This window comes from Nuphar pumila, chromosome 15 (genome assembly GCF_984573655.1).
Source record: "Nuphar pumila chromosome 15, dmNupPumi1.hap1.1, whole genome shotgun sequence".
Lineage (NCBI taxonomy): Eukaryota > Viridiplantae > Streptophyta > Magnoliopsida > Nymphaeales > Nymphaeaceae > Nuphar > Nuphar pumila.
The window spans coordinates 31,181,142-31,193,924 of record NC_143263.1 but is presented as its reverse complement, the minus strand read 5'-3'; the positions used below and the strand labels follow the sequence as shown (position 1 = coordinate 31,193,924).

Genomic DNA, 12,783 nt, shown 5'->3' with positions numbered 1-12,783 from the left:
CGACCCCCCCTGCCACTTTTTTTTTCGACAGGGGGGGGGAGGGGCGACCCCCTGCCTCATTTTTTTTCCGGCAGGGGGTCGCCCCCGTGCCTCTTTTTTTCCGTCAGGGGGGTCGACCCCTGCCTCGTTTGTTTTTTTCAGCAGGGGGTCGCCCCCCTGCTTTTCTAGCATGGGGGAGGGGGCGACCCTGCCTCATTTTTTTTTGGGCAGGGGGTCGCCTCTCCTGCCTTGTTTTTTTTTTCGACAGGGGGGGCGACGGGACGGGTGGCATCCGACGATCACCGGGTTCCTGAACCACGACATCAACCTGTGCCTGCCGCTCTGAAGGACGATCACTGCCTCCAGAGACCTCGTGTTGTTGTCGTACATCGCTGGCCTACTCACTGGCTGGCCGAACTCGAGGGCGGTCGCACCGAACAAAGAGGTCGTCGATGCCCGGGAGGCGTTTTGCCTCGACAGAATCTCGTTCGACTTTGATATTTATTCTAAATTTTTTCCTTTCGACAAAGGGTGACTTCATTTTAACATAATGTCGCTTGAAGATTTCCCAACGGATCCCGCTTGTGCCTCGCTACCCGTGGTAAGTAAGTGACAAAAATAATGCAAATCGGGTAAATACCTGTGGTGAGTAAGTGATGCAAGCGCATCACATGTTATTTAATTTATTGGATGCAACACTTTACTGTTCACACACTCACTTAGTTGTTGATATCTTGGACGGCTTTGTTGAAGTTTGGAGATCATGCTGAGCATGATTTTAATGTATGAGAATAGAAGTGATCTTATTTTTGGAGTACGGATTTCATGCTAAGCATGATAGTAGTTAGCGAGATATTGGAGTGTGTTTGTTGCAGGTATATGTTTGACATTTTTTTGATATGAATGATTTCGATGTATTGCAATGTTTGATGTGATTGTATCCATGCTTATATGTAGTTACTTTCAATTTGATTATGACTTACATGGTGGCTGCCGTGGACTAGGTGGTTGGTGTCTAAGTGCACAGACGGAGATATCGACGCTCATGTACAGAACGTGGTTCAAGAGCAGAGTCAGCTTCTTCTTTTTCTTTTTTGTCGTTTTTAGTTAAGTAGGGCCTTAGGCCGCATTTACTAGGTTGTATTAATTTTTCTTTGACTTGACATTTTGTAATAGAGTTTTATGCATTTTTTGTTGCACTGTACTTTATTTTTCTTTTATTTTTAAGGCAATAAAGGTGTGCAAATTGTGTAGAATACTTAGATCTTGTCATGCTCCCTGAGTTCGACCCGGATCTCACCATTAGTGTGAACCAGTTTTTATTATTTGGTGTTCGGTTTACACAAAATATTTTCTTAAAAATATCTTTATAAAATACCTTTTATAAAACTTACACCATATATTTTAATTTTTTTTTCTTCATTTAGGTTATTTTTTTTCTTTCTATATAATACACATACACAATTATTTAAGTTTTGATAGAACTACTATTTCCATAAGGGCATCACTGCCTTAGGATGCTATAGGCTCACCTGTCTACATGGATGTGTATTTTTAAACACAGATATTTTTCATCTTTTATTAACCCCAAGAGAACTTGGTTATACTAGCACTAAGGTCTAGAACCCTTCGTTAAGGCGTTTGTTTCCTCGAACAAGTCGTATTGCACTACTGTTAGCGTACATAGCTGGATGTCCAACACAAAGGAGTCCTTGTCTCCTAAGCCACCGTAGTTGGAGGCTGGTTCACCCTAGTAACTAAGACGGAACCCACAACAACACACCACCGTCAACTGAGAAGGAGTCCATCGTCAACTCAATACATTTCCATGAAATTTGTGCAAACTTGCTCACAAGACGAGTACAAAGTCACTCAATGTGACGGATTACCCCATCTTTCAGGGCGTAACCAATTAGTTATGTGTAACTTGTTTCATAATTAATTAAAGATTATTTTTACTTTAGTTTAGTATGCACCTTCTAGATACACAAGGCCTTACCCAACAAGTTATAGTAAGTTCTCTAACTTATGAGATATTATTATTATTTTTTTCTCTTTTAACTCGTGCAATCACTTCGTAGCACCCATGTAGTCACCTGCGTGTCCCAAAACCTCATGTTCAACTAGGGCCTCACTGCATCCTATAGTAGGCTCACAATTGAAAAAATCATTTCTCATGATTCATACTACGAGAAAAGTTAAGAAACTTCGTAAATCTCAAGTTTACAAATTCCAAAAACAACATACGTGACCCACAAAGACCTACATATCAAAGTTCAACAATATTCCTAAGAGCAACAAGAAAATCATGAAAATTTTTAAACTAAGTTCAGTCTATTTTTCAAATATAAGACGTGTTTGTTATTCAGTTAATGCCAAACCTCTGGCCTTACAGTGAGGTTAACATCCGCCAAGATAAAGGATAGTTCAACGTATAACTTTTTTTTTCATTTCCTATAACATATTATATGTACTTTGTCTCATTTGCAAGAAGCATCACACATGGGCACTATGCATTTACACGAACAAACTCTTTTCACAAATACATAAAAAAACTAAGCATGTAGCAAAATTTTCAAGAATCAAAACCTACAGGAAACTAAGTATTCCCGTAACAGAATTTTCAAAAATCGCTGAACATAGGAAAAACATCAGTCTAAGCGTATCGTAAATTTTTTTTTTTCAAATACCTATGGACAACATTATGAATCGAAACTGAATACGTTTTTTTCAATACAAACACACATGGACAACATCTTAAGTGGTAACTGAAAATTTCAAATGCAAATACACGTGGACAACACCTTGAATCATTACTGAATATTTTTCTTTTCAAACACAAATACCCATGAACAACAGTATGAATCAAAACTGAATACATTTTTTTTTAATACAAATACACATGGACAACATCTTAAGCCATAACTGAAAAATTCAAATGCAAATACACACTGACAGCAATATAAATCCTAACTGAAAATATTTTTTTTTTCAAACACAAATACACTTGGACAGCAGTATGAATCAAAACTGAATACATTTTTTTTCAATACTTGGACAGCACATGTTCAGCATCTTAAGTCATAACTGAATTTTTCAAATAAAAATACACATGGACAACATTATGAATCAAAACTGAATATATATCTATATATATATATAATGAACATGAGTAGGATCAAAACATACATATGAATGGCAAGGTATATCGACCTTACAGAAAAAAAAATCTCCTTAAAAATACGTGAACATAGTAAATCGTATCAAAGACTGTTCCACATACACAGGGGGCAGCATAGTGTGTTCTATAGCAATTTTTTTTTCAATCAACACAAGTGAACAACATTCATCCTCACGTCAGAATTTTTCTTTCTACCAAACGGACATCATAGTATGTTAGTATAAGTTTCCCCAAACGGCACAGATGAGCAGCGTACATGCTCACATGAAAATTTTTCTTTTCCAATCAAACTAAGAGGACAACATAATAGGTTCTAAAAGAAAAAAAAATCCAACACACTGGTGATACATGCTCACGCCAGAAAAAATTTCCCTCTCAAACGGACAGCATAGCATTCATATAAAATTTCTAAACAAACGGGTGAGCAGCATCTTCTCAAATCGGCATGAATAGCCCATAAAAAATTTAATATATATATATATATATATATATATATATATATATATATATATATATATATATATATTCTTTTTTTTTAATGCATACATATTAAATCATGTCAAAATCGGCATGGCATAGCTCTAACAAAGAAATTGCTTGAATGTCTACGTATCGGATCAAATCAAATCGGTATGCATAGTTCTAAAAATTTTGAATGCCAATATATGGAATCAATTCAAAATCAGCATTGCATAGCTTCTCAAATATTTGGAATGCCTACATATAGAATCAAATCAAAATCGGTATGCATAGATCATATCAGAAAATTATTTCTCTAGATAAAAAACACAAGGCTGCAGATATCATGTCAAAGAAATCTGTTTCTCTAAATAAAAAACACAGGGCTGCACATGTTATCATAACAGGAAAATTTTCAAATCAAAATCAGCATATAGTCATCACAAAAGAAATTTGTTTTCCCAATAAAAAATGCAGGGTAGCAATAGATCATCATAACAATTTGTTTTTCAAATCATACAGGACAGCAAAGACATACATGGAAGAAAAATATTTTTCAATATAAAACACAATACGCACCTATTTCATGCAGCTAAACGTGAGGAGGGGTCAAGTACCTACCTTGGATCGCTATTTTCCAACAGGTAAGTCCCAAAACGCTATGCACGATCCTCCCGACCCGAAACATATAGAAAGCATAAGGATGTAGAGAAATTTGTCAAACTTTTGCTAATGAAGAGGAAAGAGTGATTCTGAAAATGGGTTTGCAGAATATTTTTTTCCAATAATAGACATTTATTATTGGAGTTGGAGATGGTCGTATTTCCTGTATCTGCAAACTTACGTTGAATATATACAGCATTATCCAGTTCTTTCTCTCGTCATAACTGAGTTGGGTCTTTAAAAGTAAGAATTGTTGGAATCTTGTATGCTAATCAATGTGAATAGACATGCATGAGCATGCACACACACACACACACGCACACACACACAAAAGGGAGGGTGCAATCCGAGAAGGTAAAAGAGAAAATATGGGCAAAAAGTATGATCAATCCTCATTTACCATAATATATTTATTACAGCTTATTGCATGCTATTTATCATGTGAAATGGTGAATATACCCTCAAAATGGAAGCCAGAGAAGTAGACAAACATCATCTTAAGATGACTAAGTCGATCTTGATGAGCATTTATTTTATCAAAAATAATATCTACGCACATAAATTTTATGAACTTTCTGAGCACCTGGGGTAACTCAAATGTGATTCTTTGGTTTCCTTTTAAAGCTTTGGTACATATAGAATGATCATGAGCTTGAGGAGACTGATTTCGAGCTTGAGGAGGTACGTCTGCCCCGCAGTCAACATGTATACCACCGCTTGTGTGGATCACTAGTTTAAGCATGAAATAGTATAATTGGCCTTAAACCTCATGTATAAATGATTATTGTCTTCACAAAAAAGCTAGCTGGGTTCGGGGTACTTGCCCCTTGCATTAGGCAACATTACAATCTATGGCTAAGGGTCAGTGTTCAAAAATATGGTTCTTGCATCTTATGTGCACACCAGCATGCATGGATGCATACTTTTTTTTTTTTTACCAATTTCACTTGTTCCACTAGGTATGATGCTACTTCTTACTTTATCCTCCAAGGTTTTGAGATGATAAGCCCAAATATTTCTGTAATCCTAATGATGTCATGATAAGGGAAGCGGTTCTTACCAAGATGCTCGGAGGTCCTGAACAACATCATAGATGATGATGTTTTGGGTGAGCTAGCTTGCCTGGCAGCATGCACCACATGAACAATTAAGAAAAGAGATAGATATATGGAACTCTAAGAACTACTATAAAAAAAAATCAATGAAGATAAAGTAGAGAATAACAGGTCCACAATTTGGAGAAGGTGGATGCTCCGCGGTGCCCAAAAGTTGAACACCAAACTACATCATTGCTTGGAGCCTTATCTTTGTGAAGCTAGTGATCTCAGCAGAAGCTGAACTTGTAATTTTAATTGAGGTGTGATGGATGTAATTCAATGTAAAATACTTATTTTAGATTTTCACTTGTTAAGAATTTTGGGACCAAGGTCTTGTACGGCCCAAAGAAACTTTGGGTTATATGCATACTAGTAACCAAGATTTTTTCCTTCGATTCTAGCCTCTAATAGCACATCATCGATGAACAAATCTAGTATTTTTTATTTCAAACCTCTAACTTCATAACTACACATCTTGGGTATGAATGCATTATCTCAACCTCATCATCAGGGACAAAGAGAAAACAACAAAAAGCCAAACCAAAGAAAAAAAAATAAGAGAAAAGAGATACAACAATGCACTAAAGATTCTAGCAAACTGCTCCTGGAGCACCTCCTCAATGACAACCCCAAAGTATCCACCTTTCTGCACCCTTACACTCAATCTCTAACCAATTGCTTAATCTTAAGTCCCACCCTCCAAGACAAAACCTAAAACCCAAACATAAGCTAGAGATAAGCAAGAAGAAATGCAGTAAAAGCAAGCACAAGCATAACATCCCATCAAAAACAAAATAAAAGTGCTACTTATTATGATTCATAAAGATTATGAATACAGTAAGAGGAGCACCACCTTCACCCAACATTGCTCATCATCTAGTGCATTTCACGGTTTGAGGGAAACAACCTAAAAACTAGAGACTAAACCATTGACATGTGATAATGACCCATGCAAGGGTGGAAGAGAGTATCATTAACAGAACCCAAAGTAGACTCCTATGGTTTGTATGCCATAAATTCTACTTGATCAAGCAAGACCTTCACTTCTATATCTTCACACCAATCAGTACTTATCTCCACTAGGTCCTCCACCCCCACATCCATTTCTGATCGGCCCTCCTCCCCCTTGCACGAAAGCGTCGGTTCCTCATTCAATAGCTCTTCCCAAACATCATTATTGACATCCAAATCTCTTAAGTGACTCATGTCGCAAAAACCCAGCAGTTGATGTGCACCACCCTTGCTAGAATTGATCGATTCTCTGTTAAGTGCAGAGAAAAGAGTTGTGATCTCAATCGATTCCTCAGTTTCTTCAGTTTCTTCTTCGACCTGATGGCCATAGCTAACAATCTGTGCTCCAAGTTCTCCTTTGATCTCAGAGCTTGGTAGGCTCATTTTCCTCTTGCTGCCACTTTGGATCTCCTCATTCCTTTGGGCTTGGTGCTGAAGCAGGTTGGTGATGATTGAGGGGTTCCTCAAGGCTCGCGCCAAGAATGACATCATGTGCTGCTGTTTGCGCTCGGTGCCCTGTATCCGACCTTCCATGGCCATCATCCGGTCCTTTGAGATCTGTTGTTGTTGCCTCAGCCTTGCCACTTCCAACATCAACGCATTGCGGTCCCTCCTCAACCTCTCAAGCTCCTCATCGAGCTCAAAATGTCCCAACTCAAGATGATGCGGGTTCTGCGAGGTACGCCTCTTCCTCTTGATATTTTTCAGTAGATGCTTTTGTCCTCCCAAAAATTCTTCATTGGCGAACTCCCAACGATTCGGATCTACCTTTTTGAATCCCTGTCACAAGTTTGTTCTTTTAGACTCACTCAACGGTAAAAACAATCCATCTACAATACATGTAAATATAGACTCCTTGCGATAGTAGATTACAATCTCCCCCATGTTGACCACCTATATTTTTCATATTACCATTTTCATGGATTTTTTTTTCTTTTCTCTTGAATCTAACCGTGTAGATGTGATCTACATGCTTGGTTTTACAAGAACAAGCTCCTCAATCATCTGACAGGGTTTTGTTTAAGGTTTTGAAATCAATAGCTCATAATCTTCATAAATATTCAAGCATTCAAAAATCACATTTTTTCCATAAAAAAATACACAATCCAATGGTTGATTCCTAGCAAATCCTCCATGCCAACCACATCCACTTAGTTGGATTTGCAAAAAACATATTGAAAATACCCATATTTTTAGTTCTCACATTCTAGTGGCCCTAGATAAACATATATGGTTAAGTAAAAATGTGTAATGCCACATAAAAAATTTGTCACCGGGATATCTGACCCAACCGAAGGTAATCTATTTCATAAAAGCCTATTCGTTCTGTAGTCAGATTCAGGACCAAAACTGATTTCACAGCAAGATCCGATCGGGTTTGGGGAATCAAACCCGATCATCAGTACCCGATCATCAGTTTAAGGACAAAAAATTAATTTAGGTGCCAACTTTTTGCCCCTAATTGCAAACATGCGACTCTCTTTTCTTAGAATCTGCCAAACAAAAGCCTTCAATATATACATTTATTATTGTCACCTAACTCAAGTTAAGTCACAAGTCAAATTACAAGTTAATCATTCAATTTCAAACCGTTTAGTTCTCTTTTTTAAAGAGGATGAATGAGTATTTTTTAATTTTTAAGGGAGAATAAAGAAAACAAAAAAGAATCACATTTTTTACAAGATAATAAATGTTGATCTGAGGTCCTTATTCGACCGTTTTAAAGAAAAGTTTGGCCTATGGCTATATTTGAAATTGCAGTGGCTGATTTTTTGGAATCATAGTCAAAAGGTTGGCCCTTAAATGAAATTCCCCCTTTAAAAAAGCAGAGGCTCCTAGATAGTTCGAACACGCAACCTGCCAAATAAAAAACGTCAGAATCTACCACATCATCAAGTGTTTTTTCTTAAAAAAACCAAGTCGATGAATTTGCCCCGAGGGGTTGGCGTAATGGGGGTGGGCTGCTAGTCGCTCAGTCAATTCAAGGTTCGATTCTCATGGGCGTCATAGGTCTCGAGAGCAGGGGTTCTAGCCGCGAAATTTTACCCTCTGCCAGCACAATGACCTTAGGTACAGCGGGCTGAGCCATCGCAATCAGGTCTTTGTGTTGGGTCCGGTTTCTTCGGATTATAAATTGTACTTTTGGGGGGGGGGGGGGGGGGGGCGGTGGCGGGGCAGGGCGGGGCTATTGCGGAGACGGGGAAAAGCGTGTACTTTCATCCCCGAACGGGGATGGATTTTAACCTTCGTCCCTGCAACCATCCCCGGTCCAAACGGACCCGCTTTCCCCGTTCCACTGCCATCCCTAATCCCCGCACAGCACTGGTTTTGATTTTAACCTTCATTGCCGCCTCCATCTAGCTCAGCTCTAGTCAAAAAAATTGAAAAAGACAGTGGGTTTCAAACTACCCACCACCTACGTAAAAGCCTAGCACGTTACCGGGCTGCTCAACAGCCTTTAACGTGACAAATTTGTAAACATAATTCTAAATATACTATACTCTGTGTATTATATCACGCAAACCAAACTTAATCAGGCTAATCAAGCTCAACCGAGCTTTGGTAGACTGATCAAGATCAGATCGTTTATCTACCTGAGCAAGTTCGAGTCGAGCTAGAACCGACACCGAGCTAGCTGGGCTCGTTGTGCATCCCAGCATCAAGATGTGAGCTACAAGTGCAGCTCTTTTTCGTTAATGCCAAGACACACCCTGATCCTGTAAAAGTGAAATGAAATGGATCATGAACTTGACCTTTAGATTTTCTACGGGCTCATTACATCACCGCTCGAAGAAAATGACTTGAAGATAGACCTAAAAGTTAAGTCCATTCTCTCCGCAACGGAGCATCGGAATGACAAAGCCAACGTCTTTTCTGATGCCAAGTACACAAACCGGGGAATTTTTAATACCGAAAGGGGGGAGATACCAATCCGTATACATGGCAGCACAGCATCATGGGAGCTGGTTTTTTCAATACGATATAATGTCATCAATCTAATGACTGGTTTAGAAGAAGGGGGGAACTCACATAAGTGTTGAGCTGGCGGACAAAGCTGGAGAAGTTGTTGTGCTTGAAGTACTTTGGGAGGAGATCCGCCGCGAATCGGTGCGAGTCCCACACCACGAGGCTTCTGCGGCCGCGCCCCCACGACACCACCATGTCCGTCGCCGGATCCTCCACCATCTCGTACGTCTTCGTCAGGAACGGCTGGGGGCCGACGCCGTGGAGGCCATCAATCGGCCGCGGCGACTCCGAGGCCGTCGGCCAGAAGATCTCTTCCTTCACCGGAAAACAGTCCATCGGAAACTCTGAGTGCAAGCAAGAAACAGGTCAGAATTCACAGAATTCTGATGTGCGAAGGGGATTTTCCGGTTTTCAGCTTTTGAATTTCGGGAAAAACCGGAAATTCCTTGTAGAAAACAGCGTAGAATTAAAGGAAATGATGCAATTGGGAAAATTCTCCGGTTTCGGTTGTTTCGATACGGGAATAATGTGGAAGACTGCACATATCAAAGAATGTGGAGGATTTCACGCTTCTCCGGATCAGGATATCGAGGGAAAAGATGAAAACGGGGGAATGATTCGGAAAAATAAATTGTTTTCTCCCAATCCTTCGAAGAAGAAATCCCGGGTTTCGCGATGATCAAAAAGCAAGGATTGCAGGAACAAAATCCTTCGAAGTACAAATGAGAGTACCAGAAGATTTCGTTGTTGTTGAGGAATTAGGGAATTTTTTGATAAGAATCCTTATCCGGCAACCGTCAACTTCATTCTAGAAATTTGAGGAGTGCGGGGTATTATGTTCTGCAAATGATGGGAGGGGTCGATCGATTTATATATCAATGATCTCATGAAGCTTCTGGAATTATAGTTCATGTTTCGGCTCGGTGGAAGTTTCTGGAATTGTGTTCCGGCCCGTGGGAAGCTGCTGGAGCAGAAGAGAATAGAACAGAACATTTGTCATCCGATTCGTGTCGCGGGAAGCTTCTGGACAAGAACAACAGGACAGGACAATTTTCCTCAAGGCTTTTTGTCTTGGTCGTTTATGTCCCTGCTTATTTCGAATAAGGGCTCTTGTATCCCCTTCCTTTTCGGTTGTGAGATGACTGGGGGGCATAACGGCGTTAAATCGGCGCTATTTATAGGATTTCAAGAATTTTAATAAGATTTTGGTTAAAGAACTAAGTATGAGGCGCGAGTCAGAAGGATATGAAGACATGGACTATTTTAATTTTTTAATCGATACGAAATTTTATAGATATTTTAAAATTATTTTCATGTAAATGACAATAAAACTATCTTAGTTATTAAAATAACGAGTTTGTGTGGTAGAGTTTTTTTTTTTAATGATAGATTTGTTTGTGCATTTGTATTATTTCTTCTAATTACATATTAATCACGTTAAGCTTGGAGAAGGAACTCACACTTTCGAATTGGAAGTACCGGAGGAGGGATTAAGGCATTGTTCATTTTGTTAGGGGTATTGTTAGACCTTTCGAGAATCTCAAAGGTCTCCAGAACAAGCTCGAATTCACGAAAGTTCAAACACGAAGGAAATAGTGAAAACCGTTCTTATCCCATGGGGGAATTTTTGTCGTGGCGTGATGATCCCCGAGCCCCATTCGCAAAGACACATACATGGATGCGGTGATCATCCGTAAGGTAAACTAAGCGATTCGGAATCTAAAGAGTCGGGTGTGACCTATCAAATCCACCTAAAGAAATATTGGCTCGGATTGAGATGTGGATTCGAATAGAGAAAAACTCATGGCAAATCCAATTTTTTACAGGTATTCGGATTCAGATATCTGTGAAGTCCGAATTAGGGATGGGCATCGGCCAGACCGGCCCATCTGATTCTAAGCGTGCCCCAGCCCAGAGATGGCCCAGGCCATTTACTAGCGAGTCAGATTTTAGCCTGGTTCTTAATTGACTCGGGTTTGAAGTGCAGCTCATGGCCGGCACATTGGCCCAATAGGCCAATGTTCAGTAGGTCGGTCCAGCCCAGCTCAAACCCATTTATTTCTAGGTTATTTTCGAACGAGTTCATAAATTAATTCTTAGAATACCAAAAACAATGAACTAAATAATATATATATATATATATATATATATAATTCAATCTTTCACATTTAATGATATTCAAAGTATCCAAATCAAAAGTAAATAACAAAATATTCCTTAAACAAATCAATCAACATCAATTTTTTTTAAATAACATAAAGCACTATCTTGTATCCTAGTCGTCCTGTATATGCAAACACATACAACATGATTTCTTCAATCCACTGATATGGATTGCTGTAATTCTAATTAGAATTACAAACCACAACAAATTTACCATCTTTTACTAAAAGTCTGAATTAGTATCATCATCCAACTCTTTTCAACGCTTTTAGTGCATCCGTAGCCAAACTAAAACAACAAACAAATAAATTAGTTCTTTCATAAAAATTAACAAAACACAATATCTAAATGATTAGATTATGCAACAGATGATTCAAGAGCTGGTCCTTATAAAACCAAGCATGTTGATCACATAGATTCAAGAAAAAAAGAACAAAATATCCATAAAAACGGCTGTCCAAACCACATATTTTCAGTTCTATCTATCTATCTATATATATATAACATAACATGTCAAACCTACCCACTAAAACTTGGACCCACCTGTGATGAAATGCACCATTATGCACGGTTTTGCTGGATAGTCTGCCGGTTGACTGGACGAGCGCCTGAAGGTTCTGGTTGCACAATGCAGTAGAGATGCAGAAGATAGTTGATGCATCACCAAATGTTGCTAGACAATGCCAAAAAAAAGCGACAAAGTCAGTCGGAAATCCAGATCTTTGTAACTATTCACTAAAACCTGAAACCAATGCACCACTTTACTTGGGTCTGCCCGATAGTCTTCTGGTTGGCAAGATCAGCACCCAGAGGTGCTCTGGTCTCAAGGTGCAGTATGGATGCAGCACTAGATGTTGCCGGATGACGTCAGAAAACGGCAACAAAGTCTGCTGAAAAACCAAATCTATGTAAAATCGGGTTGGGTCACATCGCAAAGTATCTTCAATCATTGATCCGAGATTACTCTTGAAAAGATCTTGACATGACAAAACAGTAATTGACTTGACCGAATTTTACCAAAATTAGCCCAAAATCTTCCGCTGAAGTTACAAAGCACCTCTCTCTCTCTCTCTCTCTCTCTCTCTCTCTCTATATATATATATATATATATATATATATATATATATATATATATATATATATATATATATATATATAACCAAATAGTTAATTTTTTTTAAAAGCCCAGTCCTAGCCCAGCCCTGATTCCATATGAAATAGCTTTTTATTCATTTTTGTAGCCCAGCCCAGCCCTGACTGCAG

The 12,783-nt window shown here is 38.8% G+C and overlaps 1 protein-coding gene across 2 annotated transcripts; it reads right to left on the bottom strand.

Moving 5' to 3' along the window:
• Positions 1-6,157: 6,157 nt before the first annotated feature.
• Positions 6,158-12,097, bottom strand: LOC149815009 (heat stress transcription factor A-7a-like). Of its 2 annotated transcripts, none has more exons than XM_089989205.1 (3): positions 12,064-12,097; positions 9,421-9,701; positions 6,158-7,170 (listed from the first exon to the last, which is right to left on the bottom strand). In XM_089989205.1, the coding sequence occupies exons 1-3, from the start codon at positions 12,080-12,082 to the stop codon at positions 6,376-6,378; spliced, it is 1,095 nt and encodes a 364-aa protein (XP_089845331.1). In that variant the 5' UTR covers positions 12,083-12,097; the 3' UTR covers positions 6,158-6,375. The 2 variants fall into 2 exon arrangements, with proteins under 2 accessions (XP_089845331.1, XP_089845332.1); XM_089989206.1 differs by lacking the exon at positions 12,064-12,097 and adding an exon at positions 10,090-10,224.
• Positions 12,098-12,783: the final 686 nt, after the last annotated feature.

Coding starts and splice junctions, on each gene's coding strand:
- LOC149815009 (XM_089989205.1), bottom strand. Junction 7,171..9,420: donor TCCGCCAGCTCAACACTTAT/GTGAGTTCCCCC, acceptor AACTTGTGACAG/GGATTCAAAAAGGTAGATCC.